Below are 13,510 nucleotides of genomic sequence, written 5' to 3'. Positions count from 1 at the left end.
ATCAAGTACAGCATTTAACTTCACTCTAACAACTGTTTTTAAAAATACAGCAATGGGACTTACTAGAACAAATGCTGCTTCCCTCCTCTACGTACCTAATGGCAAACAAAGCAGGTGAGCCTCTGTCACTATTTTTTACTGAACTATACAATATCTTTAAGAAACTACAACTTACGTGGTCAGCCCCACTGCAAGTGGAAACACCTCCAACAGGAATAATGGATAAGACATTTGAAAATTTCCCTTTGAATTGCAACTGGCCTAGGTCGGTGTCACTATGAGAAGGGCTGTCCATAAACTGCATCGTGCACTAGGGTCTCTAATTCTGTGTGTGGTTCAGGGTTACTAAGTGTTACAAAGGGTGGCAGGGTGCGCACTGAAACCCCCCAACAATGGGTTAGGGCAGGCAATGCACGGACAGCCCCAGGGCCCTTTGCAGGATTCCTGCCAAGCCAGAGCCAGCAGCACCTGCTTCCAGATCCCCCTGCGAATGAGTGCTGGGCCTCACTGCCCAGCACCCCACCCCGTGCCCTTGGGCAGGCGCCCCTAGAGCACGAGCACTACACTGGGGCGCGCGGCTCCTGAGACGGGCCCTGGGCGCAACCGCGAGCCCCTCCTGTCACCTCCCGTGCCGCGGCAATGCAGTCACATGACCTCTGTAGCAGTTGCTTTGGGGCGGAAGGAGGCAGAGACGCTGCCGTGGCTTCGCCCTCGGCTTGTCCCCTCCCGCTCCCACTAGCGCAGCCCTTTCGCTGCGCTCACTGAACAGGCGCCAACGGGTGAGCATGCTCATTAGCTACAAGGGAGACCGATCTGACGCTACACCGGAAGTGAGGACGGCGCGCGGGGGGGGGGGGGGCGGCAGCGATCGTTTCTTGGGTGGGGAATCATGTGATCGAGGGTTAAAGGGAAGCGGCCGCTGGCAGCTGGGTATTTTGGTGAGGGATTCCGGAGGAAGCGGGCGGCCTGTTGGACCCTGGGGTAAGGGGGGAGTTCGGCTTTCGGGGGAGGGTGGATGGGCGGACCCCCCTAAAGCAGAGGTAATGTGTTGTGGTAATTATTATTATAGGGCCTACTATATTGACACACACACACACCCGGTACTGCGGGGAGTCGAGCTGGAGGGGTCCTGGGACCGCCCTCCAGGTTCCCCCCCCCCCCCCAACCCTCTGTCCAGGGGCTGGGGGACTCGGAGCTCCGCAAACCCCAGCTCCTTGGCAGGGCTGGTGGGACTCTTTGTAGGGAGCAGGGGGAGGGGAGGGGGTGCTGAGCGCCTTAGAACCAAACTGCAACCCCTGGAGATGATGGAAACCCTTCAAGTCAGGGGGGTGCGGCTGCACCGCTAGTTCCAGCACCTCTGCTCCTTGGGCCAGGGAGCAGCCCAGCCTGTCCTTGCCCACCCCGTGCACAGCTGTGGGAGCCCTGTGGCCTGTCGGGTGCCAGGCACAACCCAAGGAGGGGCCAGGGTTCTCGGGTAGCTAGCCCCGCTCCTTGACCTGTCTGTCTTTGGAGCACGTGCAATCTGCTCCCTTGCCGGCTCGCTTCCCTCGTGGAGTCAGGGAAAGGCAGGATTTGAGCAACACACACACACTACCCCACCCACCCGCAGGAGCAAGCAAACCTAGATTAGCCATGACAGGTGTTTATCCAACCTGTTCTAAAAACCTGTAGTGAGGGGGATTCCACAGTCTCCCTTGGAAAGCTGGTCCAGTTCTCAGCTATCCTGATAGCTAGGAAGTTTTTCCTGGTATTTAACCTAAATCCCACTTGCTGCAGATTAGGCCCATTACTTCTTATTCTACTCTTAAATAGACACAGAGAACAATTGATCCCTCTCCTTCTAACAGCCTTTTACATATTTGAGACTGTTAGCTCCCACCTCAGTCTCTTCTTCAGACTAAACATCCCTAGTTTTTTTTAACCTTTCCTCATAGATCAGTTTTTTTTAACCCTTCTGTTGTTTTTGTTGCTCTTCTTTGGACTCACTCCATTTTGTTCACGTATTTCCTAAAATGTGGTACCCAAAACTGGACCCAGTACTCCAGCAGAGGCCTCACCAGTGCAGAGTTGACTGGGACAGTTACCACCCCTGTCTTGCGCATGATGCTGACAGCAGTCAATACTAGTTGAAACTGCCTTTTGGAAATAGTCGATGTGGAGGGTGTTTCCAGTGGGAAGGTGACAAAGACAGAGATGACTGACTGTCTTCGTGACCAAAGGAACAGTGTACGTAGGCAACTGAAGAGTCAGTGGGCAGGGTTTGCAACACTGACGCTCCTGCTGTCTGAACATCCAGAAACGAACACAGATTCCAAATGGCAAGCTCTGGTAACAAACCACTGGGAGGCACAGACAGTGCTTTTAGTTACTTCCCCTGCTGTGCTAGTATTACATCTCTCTTATCTGGATTGAGTTAAAGCTGACTGACTTATCCATAGACCCCAGTCTGTCTGATGTGGTTCAGTGATTATAGCAGAGGCAGGAAAGAGAGAGTCTAGGTGTTTTCTGAGAGCTAACAGCTGCCTAGTGTTGTCCCATTGAAACATACAAACTTGCTGGCAGAGTGGCTGTCAGGCAGTTTTATCGTGGAGAGTATTCAGGAATAACATGTGTACCTACCCTCACCTTACAGTCATTCCTCTCTTTAGCACCCCATCACTGAGGCCAAGTCTACACTACAAACTTACATTGGTATAATACGTTGCTCAAGGGTGTGAAAAATCCACATCCCTGAGTGATGCAGTTATACCAACCTAACCCCCAGTGTAAATAGTGCTGTGTCAAGAGCTTCTCCTGTCGACATAGCTACCCCTTCTCATGGAGGTGGTTGAACTACGTGGACAGGAGAAGCACTACACAAGCACAGCTGTGCTGCTGCAGCTTTTTAAGTGTAGATCTGTACCTGAGATGCTCTTTACCTAGTTTATGCAGCTTTTGACCCATGTTTCCTACTGAGATCGGGGGGACAGTTACAACAGGGCTGCTTGTGGGGGAAGGCCCTCTGGGGAACAGCTTGTGTGTAGCTTGTGGTAAGTCAGTTTCTTTTAAGAGTAGTTTAATGCCAATAATTCATTTTGTTGGGCAGGGTAGCGTGAGCATTATCCTCTTCACATTGGCACCAGAAGGAGAGCTGTGGGATGCTGGAAATTAATAGGGACGCTTCTCCCTCTTTCTTAATTTTGTGTGAGAGTAAGCAAAAGAGAGAGAGGGAGGTCATAAAAGCTTATGTGCATGACTAATGTTGACTCTTATTTTTCAGGAACCTTGACAGTACATCTGATTACTTTTTTTCCAAAAGTTTCTAAACATGGCTGACGTAAGTATTTTGAAAATACACATTTTCTGTTTGAAAATATTTTGTCTTTGTAATTATATGGTTTTGTTTGTTTGTTTTGGGGGGTTTTGTTTCACTATTTGTGAAACCTACAAAACAGGAAGAAACTATAAGCCCTGTCCAAAAAAGCTTACTTTACGGCCCCAATCCTATAAACTGATCCATGTGGACACACCCTTATGAAGCCTCATTCAGTTCAGTGGGACTACTGATGTCAGTAAAGTTATGCATGAGCTAAAGTATTTGCAGAACTAAGGCCTTAGAAGACTGTAAACACTTTGAAAGGGGAACAGGCCTTGATTGATTGAGAATGACATGATTATGCAAAAAGAGGGAGAATCTGCTTTGTTCAGTAACTTGTAAGGTGATTATATTTGGAAGACACTAAAACAAAGTTCACATGTGTCTGGGATATGCATTTGTAGCAGTGACTATATTAAAATGTTCAAGCGCTATGTATTTAGTGTGTTAACATGAAACATTATATTTAAAACACTTTGGGAGGACAGAGAAATGCTTGCTGCCACTTCACTAAATGTATTGGATGCATTTTGATTAGTTAACAAATAGTTCAGAGCCACTGAAATGATTACAGAATTAAAGGAATAAGTAATATAAGTACTATACATATGCAAATTCTGGAACTCAGACTATTTTTATATACAAGCCCGAAAGGGGGGGGAGAGGAGGGTTTGATCAGTTATAATTCAAAATACTTCACACAATGCAATTTAAAAGAAGTGTTTTGTGGTAGAATGAAAGAGGAAGTTTTAAAAAAATGACGCAAATGGTTTCTACTGTGATAAAATTGTGAAAGTTTCATACATATGCTTTATTTTTCAAAATAATCATATTTCATACTCTTATTTTTCTTTATAGGACCTGAAAAGGTTTCTGTACAAAAAATTACCAAGGTAACATAGACATCATGCTACAGTAAAGTGTTCACTTTACACTCTGTGCTGCTTCGCAAGTAATATATGTTCATAGTTACCTGGATTTTAGTGGGCTCTAGTGAAAGTAATCCAACAGACTGTCCAGACTGTCTGAACACTTTTTTAAAAGAATCTATTAAAGTTTACATTGCAGGTTCCTGTACTCTGAATAATATTTATTTGGCTGCAAAAACCTATCTTTTGCTAACCCAGCTTAATATTAAAGAGACACTTATCTTGAAACTGAGTACACTGTTATTTTTGAATGAGTTAAGTCAGTTCAAGTGGAAATAACTCAAACTTTTCCATCTGTCCACTCCAAAAGAAATACAGTACTCTTCATTTCATTTTAAGTGTTAAATAATAGTGTTAAAAGCTCCTGTTACTGGAATAATTCTTCTCAAATTCAAGCAACACTTCGTACTGGCTTTTTGAAGAATTAGTTCATCTTGGTAACTTACAGTTTCTGGTAACTGCAAGTAGCTAGGCTAGGTCAGTCATTAGCAGCACTAAATAGTCATACTCTGGCACTGTGTGCAAATATAGTGAAACCTGCACTAAGGACTACCTCCAATAGCAGTCCCCTTACTGAAGCTGAAGGACCTCCACAATTTCCAATTCCATTCTGTTTGAACTTCTAGTAGAAGTCTGGCAGTGGTCCCTTGGGTGATCACATAATGAAAGCTAGTTTAATGGTGGGCACTCCTTGCACTATCATCTCTCTCCTTGCTACTTCTTCTGTTTTCACTTTGGTACGTGTTTGCTGAATAAAAATGAATCTCCCTGCCAACATTTAAACTTGGTAAAAACAACAGTTTTATTTTGTTTTCTCTAGTGTTGAAGGTCTTCATGCTATTTTAGTGTCAGACAGAGATGGTGTGCCTGTTATCAAAGGTAAATCATAACATCTGATCCCTAATGGACATCTTTAATTGAAAGACAAAAAACTGGCTTCCTAATGGAGAGAGGACTCTTCCTCCTGTCTGGCTTTTAGTTTATTGTAAATATTGGAGGTTGATCTAAGCATTTAGTCAGAAATGCTCAAATTTGGGACATTTTAACAAGGATTTATTGAACACTAAATTATCTCTTAAAGGGAGCCCCCTCTATCTAGGTACATGCAGCGTGTTTAAAACCATAGTCTGTAGGCACCTTACCATGTCATCGGTGAAGAGAGTTGGAATCATGTAACGAGTTTATACCTTAAAGCTGCTTTAAGATTGGTAGACAACGCCAGGATTGGTTTAGCAGAAGTCTTACCCTCAGATTGATATGACCAAATGCTACCCACAGAGAGATGCACCAATTGCGGTTGACTTAATTCTGAATTTGTTTGCATCAGGGTTGTGCTATCCTTACCTTACTTTCCGGTAGTAGTGTGAGACATCTAGTGCTACAGGCACAAAGGCGTAAGTTAAGAATCTGAAGATTCAGGCATCTGCAGATGGTTTTTATGTCCATCTCATTTAATGATGCTCAGTAGGAGTTGCATGTATGTGTGAATCTGAAGGAAGATATATGGCATAAGCATGATATGGGTGAAATGTGATGGGTCTGGCATGCTACTGCAAGTGACACAATAAAACAAAACAGCATCAGCACAGATCATGGTGCAACAAACAAGCATATAGAAAATAAGCCATCTCAGAACATTAGGAAAGCTGGCTGCTGAAGTGGTGATAAAGATATACAGAGTAAAACATTTACATGCATCTTCCAAAGCACATCAGTAGGTATTCGTTATTGAGGGAAGTTGGGAAGCAGGTAGGGGCAATTTGATATGTATGAGATCTGATCTAGTTTACTGTTGCCTCAGATGCAGGATGCCTGACCCATATGTACAAAGATCATGTAGGAATGTAAAATATGTTTTGTTCCAGTTGCCAATGATAATGCTCCAGAGCATGCACTTAGACCTGGTTTCTTGTCCACCTTTGCACTTGCGACAGACCAGGGCAGCAAACTAGGACTTTCAAAAAACAAGAGTATCATCTGTTACTACAACACATACCAGGTAAGGGTCTATGGGCCAGAGCTAGTCCTACATGACTTTTTTTTAAACTCTGTGCTGGCTTTCCACTGGGGTTCGATTCTATTTAAATGTGTGTGTTATTTCCTAAAATATGTAAGAGCTGATCGTGCTGAATGTTTGCAATATTCATTGAAATTAGCTTTTGTTTCCCAGCATCAATAATGAGTTACTGGTTCAGGGCAGTACTTGAAGGTCACTGTGTTCTCCAGCAGATGGTGCCGGTTGCAAATCTCTAGTATCTACCATTCTAAATTTGTGTTTATTGCAGAGTCAATTTAAAAATATTTATCTTGAAAAACAAAATGTTCATATTTCTATACATGTAATCAGTGATACTGCTGAACAAGCTGGGGCTTCTGTCCACTTTAAACTGTGTAACCGTTAAATCCTGCTTCAGGAATAGTGTCTGGGCAAGGAAATTTACATAAAACAGTTCACCATTTATAAACTTGATTTTTTTTTTTCATGTCTGCTGACATCCATCATCCTTCAACAGATTCATACGCCTGCTCAGTTCACAGTAGATTGATGAGCAGAATTTTACAGAAGGGCGTTGATGCAAACAAATGAAAAAAGTCTAACTGTTTAGACTTGCTATATTCAGCTTTGATGTAAAATAAATGCAAAAAAGTAGCTGTTTGACCCTGACTGCATTGGCCTGACATTCTTTTGACACTACTAGCATATGTTCAGCATTTCTGAATTATTCTTCGTTCCTCCTTCCTCTGAATAGTTGTGGTTTTTTTAATCATGTAACAAGAGGGAGGAAATAACATACACACTATGCTGCAGCTTTTAAATTTGGTTAGATTTCACAATGTGTAGCATACTGTACATATCTGAGCCACAAAATGGGATTGCTGTCTATCTCTGCTAGCACCTTTAAACTCTGAATCTTTAAAACATATACATAAAACCCAGTCCTTTTTCCTATTTATAATTTAAATTAATGGGCCCAGTTGCATGAGTAAGGACTGCAGGATTAGGGAATGAGTATAGCAAATTTCACACTGTTTTTCTGACAAGCAGCATATTGATTTTTGAGGAACTTTTTGTTTTTATGTTTTTAAGGTGGTCCAGTTCAATCGGTTACCTTTGGTAGTAAGTTTCATTGCTAGCAGCAATGCCAATACCGGTACGTTTTCATTATCAGTAATTTCCTAACCTGTTATGACTAGAGTGATATATTTTCAATAAAAGACTTAAAATAATTCATTTGAAAAATGAGTTACATAAACTTAGGTCAGTATTCATTACACAACTGCATATTAACTTGTCACCAGCATGGAATCTGATTAAAAAGGGTGGCATGGTTGATTGGAAAAAAGTATTTTCAGTAAGTTTTTCAAAACTGCATAAGTCCCAATGGGAGGCTAATATTTGAAAATAGGAGTTAGGCAAAATTTTCAAAAATACCTATGATCTTTCTTAGAAGCAATTCATTTTCCCGCATGTTCTAATAATGCATTACCTTAAACAGGATGTGAACCTCACTTATTTGGAAAATGCACTGGTAATGATCCCACAATATAAACAGTTGACAATCTTTCTTCTCCCTCAATGCCCACAAACATGAAAACAAAAACTAACAAAAGCCTCTACATTATTCCATCCTCCAGGCTTCACAATGTTTAGTCTTCATTTTTGTTTGTTAGATGCTAAGGTCTGCAGGGAATGTACTGTCTTGTCTTATGTCTTGAATAGCTTAGCACATTAGTGCTTAATACTTTTTGCTAGTGATAAGGATGATGTAACAACGATTCTGCAGGTCAGATTTTGCCCTCTCTTGACCTGTGCAACACCTGGTCTCAGAATTATGCCCTTCAGTGATTGCAGGACTCTGAGTTTGGCACTCCAATGTGTCCACTTGACTCTCTGCTTGTTCCACAGGAAATCCTCTTTTATAGAGTCATTGTTCTCTGACTTTCCAACATACACATTCTCCCACTACTCCTCAGAGCCTGCATGGCGTGGAAGCGATGCTGCAAGTGCCAGTGAAGAGAGAGACTGCTTGCATTGGCTCTGTTCCTGTTCTGGGGACTTTCCTGCCCTGTTTTGCTCTTATTTGATACCCCATTTGTGATTCAAAGAGGAAGAGACCAGAGGGCACTTAATTACAGTGGCAATTGCTGGTCACTGCTGTGATTAGCTCTCATATGCTGCTTCCTTGCAGAGTGATAAGCTGAAGTGAAATCAGTTTAGTTTTCATAAACACTTTCATTATTATTGACTGCTTTGGAGAGAGGCTTAATGGATGCTGTGTAGTGTAACTATTTTGTATCTCTTCTCTTCTTATTGTTACAGGACTGATCGTCAGCTTAGAGAAGGAGCTTGCTCCCTTGTTTGAAGAGTTGAGGCAGGTTGTAGAGGTTTCTTAACCTGATGGTGTCATCAAAGTGCTGCATCTCTTCACTACACAATGGGACATAAAGATTCAATAATTCTGAGCCCACAAAATAACCAATGTTTGAGAGGAAATATCACTTCCCCCATTGTACTAACTAAGATTAAATTTGTACATAGTGCTGAATCGGAAATGAGCTACTAGTGTGTTGTAGATAGACTCTTTGGCCACATGTCTTGTATTGTGCAGTACTGGAGAGACGAGCAAATGGCTCCAGTGGAGCCCTTACTAAGGATCAGGTTTAACAGAGTTGACCGGTATCCGCATACTGTCAGTCCAGATAAGTGACCCACAGCTCCCTTGCTGTACAGGAAATGAAGCATTGAGTAAGGTTTACCCTCTACTACATAGTGGGGAAGTAGAATTAATTTTCATTGTCTTCATTGCTTCTTTGCATGCACTAGGAAAAAGAGAAAATATGCTGGCAGTCCTAGCAGTACAATCAATAACAATCCCATATTTTTTTTATTTTTGTGATGCTTCGGTAAAGGAATACTACTAATCTGAATGTGAGCTTCCTTGGTATAGGAGAAGGATGCTGCTATTTCTATATAAATTACGGCTTCAAGCGTTTTCCTTATTACTGGGTACAAGTTCCCAATCAGTGTTGCACTTTCTTGTATTTCTTTTGTACAGTGTAGGTGTGATACCCATGTTTGTCTTTTGTTCTGGTATTTGTGGCTATGTTAGTGGTAACACTTGATCTGCTCATTTATATTTAGGTTTTCCTAAGTAAATGTCTAAATAAAACAATATTTTTAAAAATGTTGTAACCTGATCCATTTTTATAACTGCCCTAAAATATTGCTGGTAAACCTAATTTTCCATGCAGATAAGTCTCCCTTGTTGCTTTATACATGTACAACTTGGATAATTTATGGGCTGAAAAACGTGTGTGGATCTCATTTAGGTCTCATCATTTTTGAATTCCTACATTTTTATAAAAACTTGCATCATTTGCTGTCAAATGTCAGTCTCTACACATGTTTGCTTTCTATAAGTAAAAACACTTGGGGCTGTATATTGTCTTTTTTTAAGATAAGAAGATACGTTTTTCAGATAATCTAGATCCAAAACATCTGCATTTTTAATACAATAAGGCAAACACTTTAAATTCCATCTAGAAACTAATCAACCAATGTAGACCCCTGATCAACCAATGTAACATCCTGTCTGTGTGAAGCTCTATTTGAAAACCCGCAAGCTATATTCTAACCTGGCTTCAGTTTGTCATTGTTTGCTTGTTTGAGAGAGGTAGTGTATACTACATTTTGTTTCCAATATTCTGTAACCTGGCCTGTTCTCATGGGAAGAAGCTCTGATTGTGAGATGATTTGACTTCACACAGGATTTCCCATCTGTTAGTAGAGAGGCATGACTACTGTTGGCTTACCAACAGGGTTGTAACAAATATTTCTACTCTATTACAGTTATCTTGTAGTTTCTTTGGGCGGGGAAAAAGGAGATGGAAATCATTATTGTATAAAATTTTGTTGCATATGAACTACCATTCTGCTAACTTCCTTGACTACAGGCATCACAATCTAAGGTTTGAAAGAGTACCTTTTAATAGTATGGTGAAACTGTATTTACTCAGACATTTTAAAATATTTAGTCTATACAAAAAACATTAATCAAATACTGTGAACATCTAAGTTAAAACAAAATACTATTCCTGTAATTACAACTCTGAATTCTATCATAATGGAGTCTCTTGTTTTTCCAGGCTCAGGTGCCTCTCGTCACACAGTAAAGGCAGCTGTGGAAAATTAAACTGGTTGGTGTGTAAGCTTTATTTTAAAAATGCCACAGCAGTTTATATGGCGGGAGAACATAAAATGGCCTTCTCATGTAAAACATTTTTGAGCAGGTACAATTCAAGCTAATTTGATATTTAAAAACAAACTCATGATCCCTGCTTTCTTTGATTGGATAGCTGCCACATTCTTTACAATTCATTTCTAGAATATAACTTATCCCCTTGCCCCTGTCCCCTAAGACACACAAACCTAATCAACTAAAATTAATAGCTTCTTCTTGTAAACTCTCAATACTAACCAACGAAAAGATCATTACAAGCAGATGCTGCTAGCAGAAATGCATAAAATTTAACGATCATCTTCATGTGGGTAAGTGAAGGGCACACGACTGTGCTAGAATTCCACTACCCACCCAATGGGGACCAAGGACTTCGCTGGCTGTAGAGCATTCTGTCCTCGTTCCATGGCCACCTATGGCTACTCCTTCATGGGCGTACTGGGAATGGAGAAGCTGGGGTCCAACTGCCCTGTGCCCTTATCACGCCAATGTATAAGCAAGGATGCTTTCAATATGGTACGTCTATTTAACAGCAAGAGAGAGCAGCAATCTACGCAGTTACAACTACCACTGCCAAAATGTAGGATCAGACCACACGCTAATAGCTTTCATCAAAACCAAGTATTATTCATCACCCACTTTGACACCGGACTTTAAAAATATTAAGTTTATATTTTCCATGTAATAGGGACTCACATTAATTACAAAAATATACTCTAGTCAGTTTCACATTGAAAAAAATCCACTCTGGAGCCATAATTTTCCTCTAGGATTTAAACCCTTAAGCCACAATGCAAAACAAATATTTAAGGTTTCCAGAATATAGCTGATTTCAAATGTGGGCTAACCCTTGCAGTACAGCTGTTGCTAGTAGTTAGTTATGTATTTATTACAGAAGCTTAATGAAGCTAACATGAGTACTTTACTACTGTACCGAAAGTTTCAACTACTGAACACTTTTGTGATCCATAAGTGAACAGAATAGGTGGTTGAATTAAATGTGCATTAAGAATATGTGATTGGGTAGGGAACCAGCATTGTTAGGATGCAACAGTTTTCATTGATAACATTTCACATTCTGAAAGTGTCCATCTAGCATTAATCCTATATATGCAAGTACATAGCTGTACACTGTAGGTAATGCAATGTGCTGAAACTGCCCTTGTGTGAAGTGACACATTCAATGTTGAAGGCTGAATCTCGGTGAGGAAATTATTTGGAGGAATAACTACAGAGTAGAGGTAGCATCACGCTGGTCCTGTTGTTTTCTTATTTGTGACTGAAACAAAAGACAATCCATTACTTATTCATATATTAAAAGTTAAAAAGAAATATCAAAGAAAATAAAAATTGGGCACTTAGATAAAATACTAGCTGCTGATTTTTGAGCAAGTTAGATTTATAACACATTGCCCTGCCTTCTTGACTCTCACCTGATCACCCAAAGTATGCTGTCTGTGCGGTCCTGTATTATCTACAATCTCGGTAAAAAATTCTCTTAGTGCACTGGCCATGTCTTTCTGTGTTCTGTACAAGATTATGAACACGGAGGGCACTCAAGACAACAGTACTGTAGAATATGCACATTCAAAATGCTTAACCAGTTTTGTGTGTGCCTCTCTTAATGCAATGCTTTTCAACTGTAGATCAAGTCTAGTTAGTCTTCCCTGTTGGGGATTTACAGACATGCAGGGGAATTCCAACAAACAAGATCCTGGGGAAAAACCTAACACGCCCTTCCTATATGGCAGATGCACTTTTAAAGGAACGAGGCTGTATATATGCCTTAATATCTTATTATTAATCCTGTTTATTACAATAGTGCCTAGGGACCAACCAAGAACAGTGAGCCACATTGTGCCAGGCACTGCACAAAACAGAGTAGTAAATAGGCCCTGACTAAAGCGTTTACAGTCTAAATAGGCAAGACAGAAAAAGGATAGTAGTAAGGGGCTGAACATGTGAGCAGAGAGATCAACGTGGTGGTGACAAATGTCATGTAATGTACTTACCATTATGGAATGTATACAGGGGTAAAAATAAAATAACTCCTACTGGTACAGGGGCCGACTCTTCTCCCCCCCCCCCGGAAGGGGGGGGTGGGCTGGGGCTCAGCATCCCCCAGCCAGCCCATGTGTGCTGCCTGGCCCGGGCAGCGATTTAAAAGGCCCAGGGCTCCGGCTGCTGACGCAGTAGTGGTAGCTGCCCCGAAGCCGGCAATGTAAAAGGGCCTGGGGCGCTGGCTGCCACTACTGTGGCCTGTGGGGGTAAAAGGGGCAACGACGTTAAAGCGCTGCCCTGGTAGCGCTTTAAAGAAGGCCCTTTGCCGCAGCAGCACTTTAAAGTCAGCTGTACGGGCCGGTACTGGCGGGCACTTTTTATCCGTACACCGTACTGCCTTACTTTCACCCCTGAATGTATACCTCATAAAAAGCAGTCTTATTCACTTTATAGGCCTCACAAAGTACATATGTATAGGTTTCATAATGTGTTATACATGTAGTGGAATAGATTCGAAGCCTGCAATTCTCACTGAAGTCAATAGAAGTTGCATGGTAATCTTTGAAGGTTCAGACTGGCTCACTGAAATTTTAACTGAGTGGGAGCAATACTTTCTCATTTTGTTCACAGCATTGCCAACCCCAGACAGTCAAAAATGATCATGAGTTGGGTCCCTAAAATCATCAATTAAAAAAAAATAAGAATTTGGGTTCTTTTTATGTTCCTTCTAATTTTTTGAGCCTTTAGGTTTCATGTTTTCAAGCTTTTCTATGCCCTGCCATGATGGCTAGAAAGTCACTTTTCCCCCTCATGAAAACAGATTTTTTCACATAACAACATGATGCTAGATGTTTAAGAAAAACACCAAGAATCATGAGAGTAATGATAAAACCATGAAAGTTGACAACACTCTGTTGGAGATTACTGTTTAATGTATTTTATATATGCACGCAGAGCCCTTTTTGGAGCATTTTTACATATAAAAA

The 13,510-nt window shown here is 41.3% G+C and overlaps 2 protein-coding genes across 2 annotated transcripts in view; one reads left to right on the top strand and one right to left on the bottom strand.

The window, feature by feature from the left end:
• Positions 1 to 875: 875 nt before the first annotated feature.
• On the top strand, positions 876 to 9,474 carry LAMTOR3 (late endosomal/lysosomal adaptor, MAPK and MTOR activator 3). The gene is made up of 7 exons (XM_054030616.1): positions 876 to 981; positions 3,260 to 3,316; positions 4,214 to 4,248; positions 5,105 to 5,163; positions 6,150 to 6,283; positions 7,373 to 7,436; positions 8,606 to 9,474. Exons 2-7 carry the CDS (start codon positions 3,308 to 3,310, stop codon positions 8,677 to 8,679), a joined length of 375 nt encoding a protein of 124 aa, XP_053886591.1. The 5' UTR covers positions 876 to 981; positions 3,260 to 3,307; the 3' UTR covers positions 8,680 to 9,474.
• A 296-nt stretch (positions 9,475 to 9,770) lies between these two features.
• Positions 9,771 to 13,510, bottom strand: part of DAPP1 (dual adaptor of phosphotyrosine and 3-phosphoinositides 1) — a 52,051-nt gene continuing 48,311 nt past the window's right edge. Inside the window, exon 9 of the mRNA XM_054030614.1 lies at positions 9,771 to 11,802. Within this exon, the coding sequence (XP_053886589.1) occupies positions 11,752 to 11,802 (51 nt within the window). The 3' untranslated portion in view covers positions 9,771 to 11,751. The remainder of the gene's footprint in view (positions 11,803 to 13,510) is intronic.

Source organism: Malaclemys terrapin, chromosome 5 (genome assembly GCF_027887155.1).
Source record: "Malaclemys terrapin pileata isolate rMalTer1 chromosome 5, rMalTer1.hap1, whole genome shotgun sequence".
Lineage (NCBI taxonomy): Eukaryota > Metazoa > Chordata > Testudines > Emydidae > Malaclemys > Malaclemys terrapin.
This window is presented reverse-complemented; position numbering and strand designations above follow the sequence as displayed.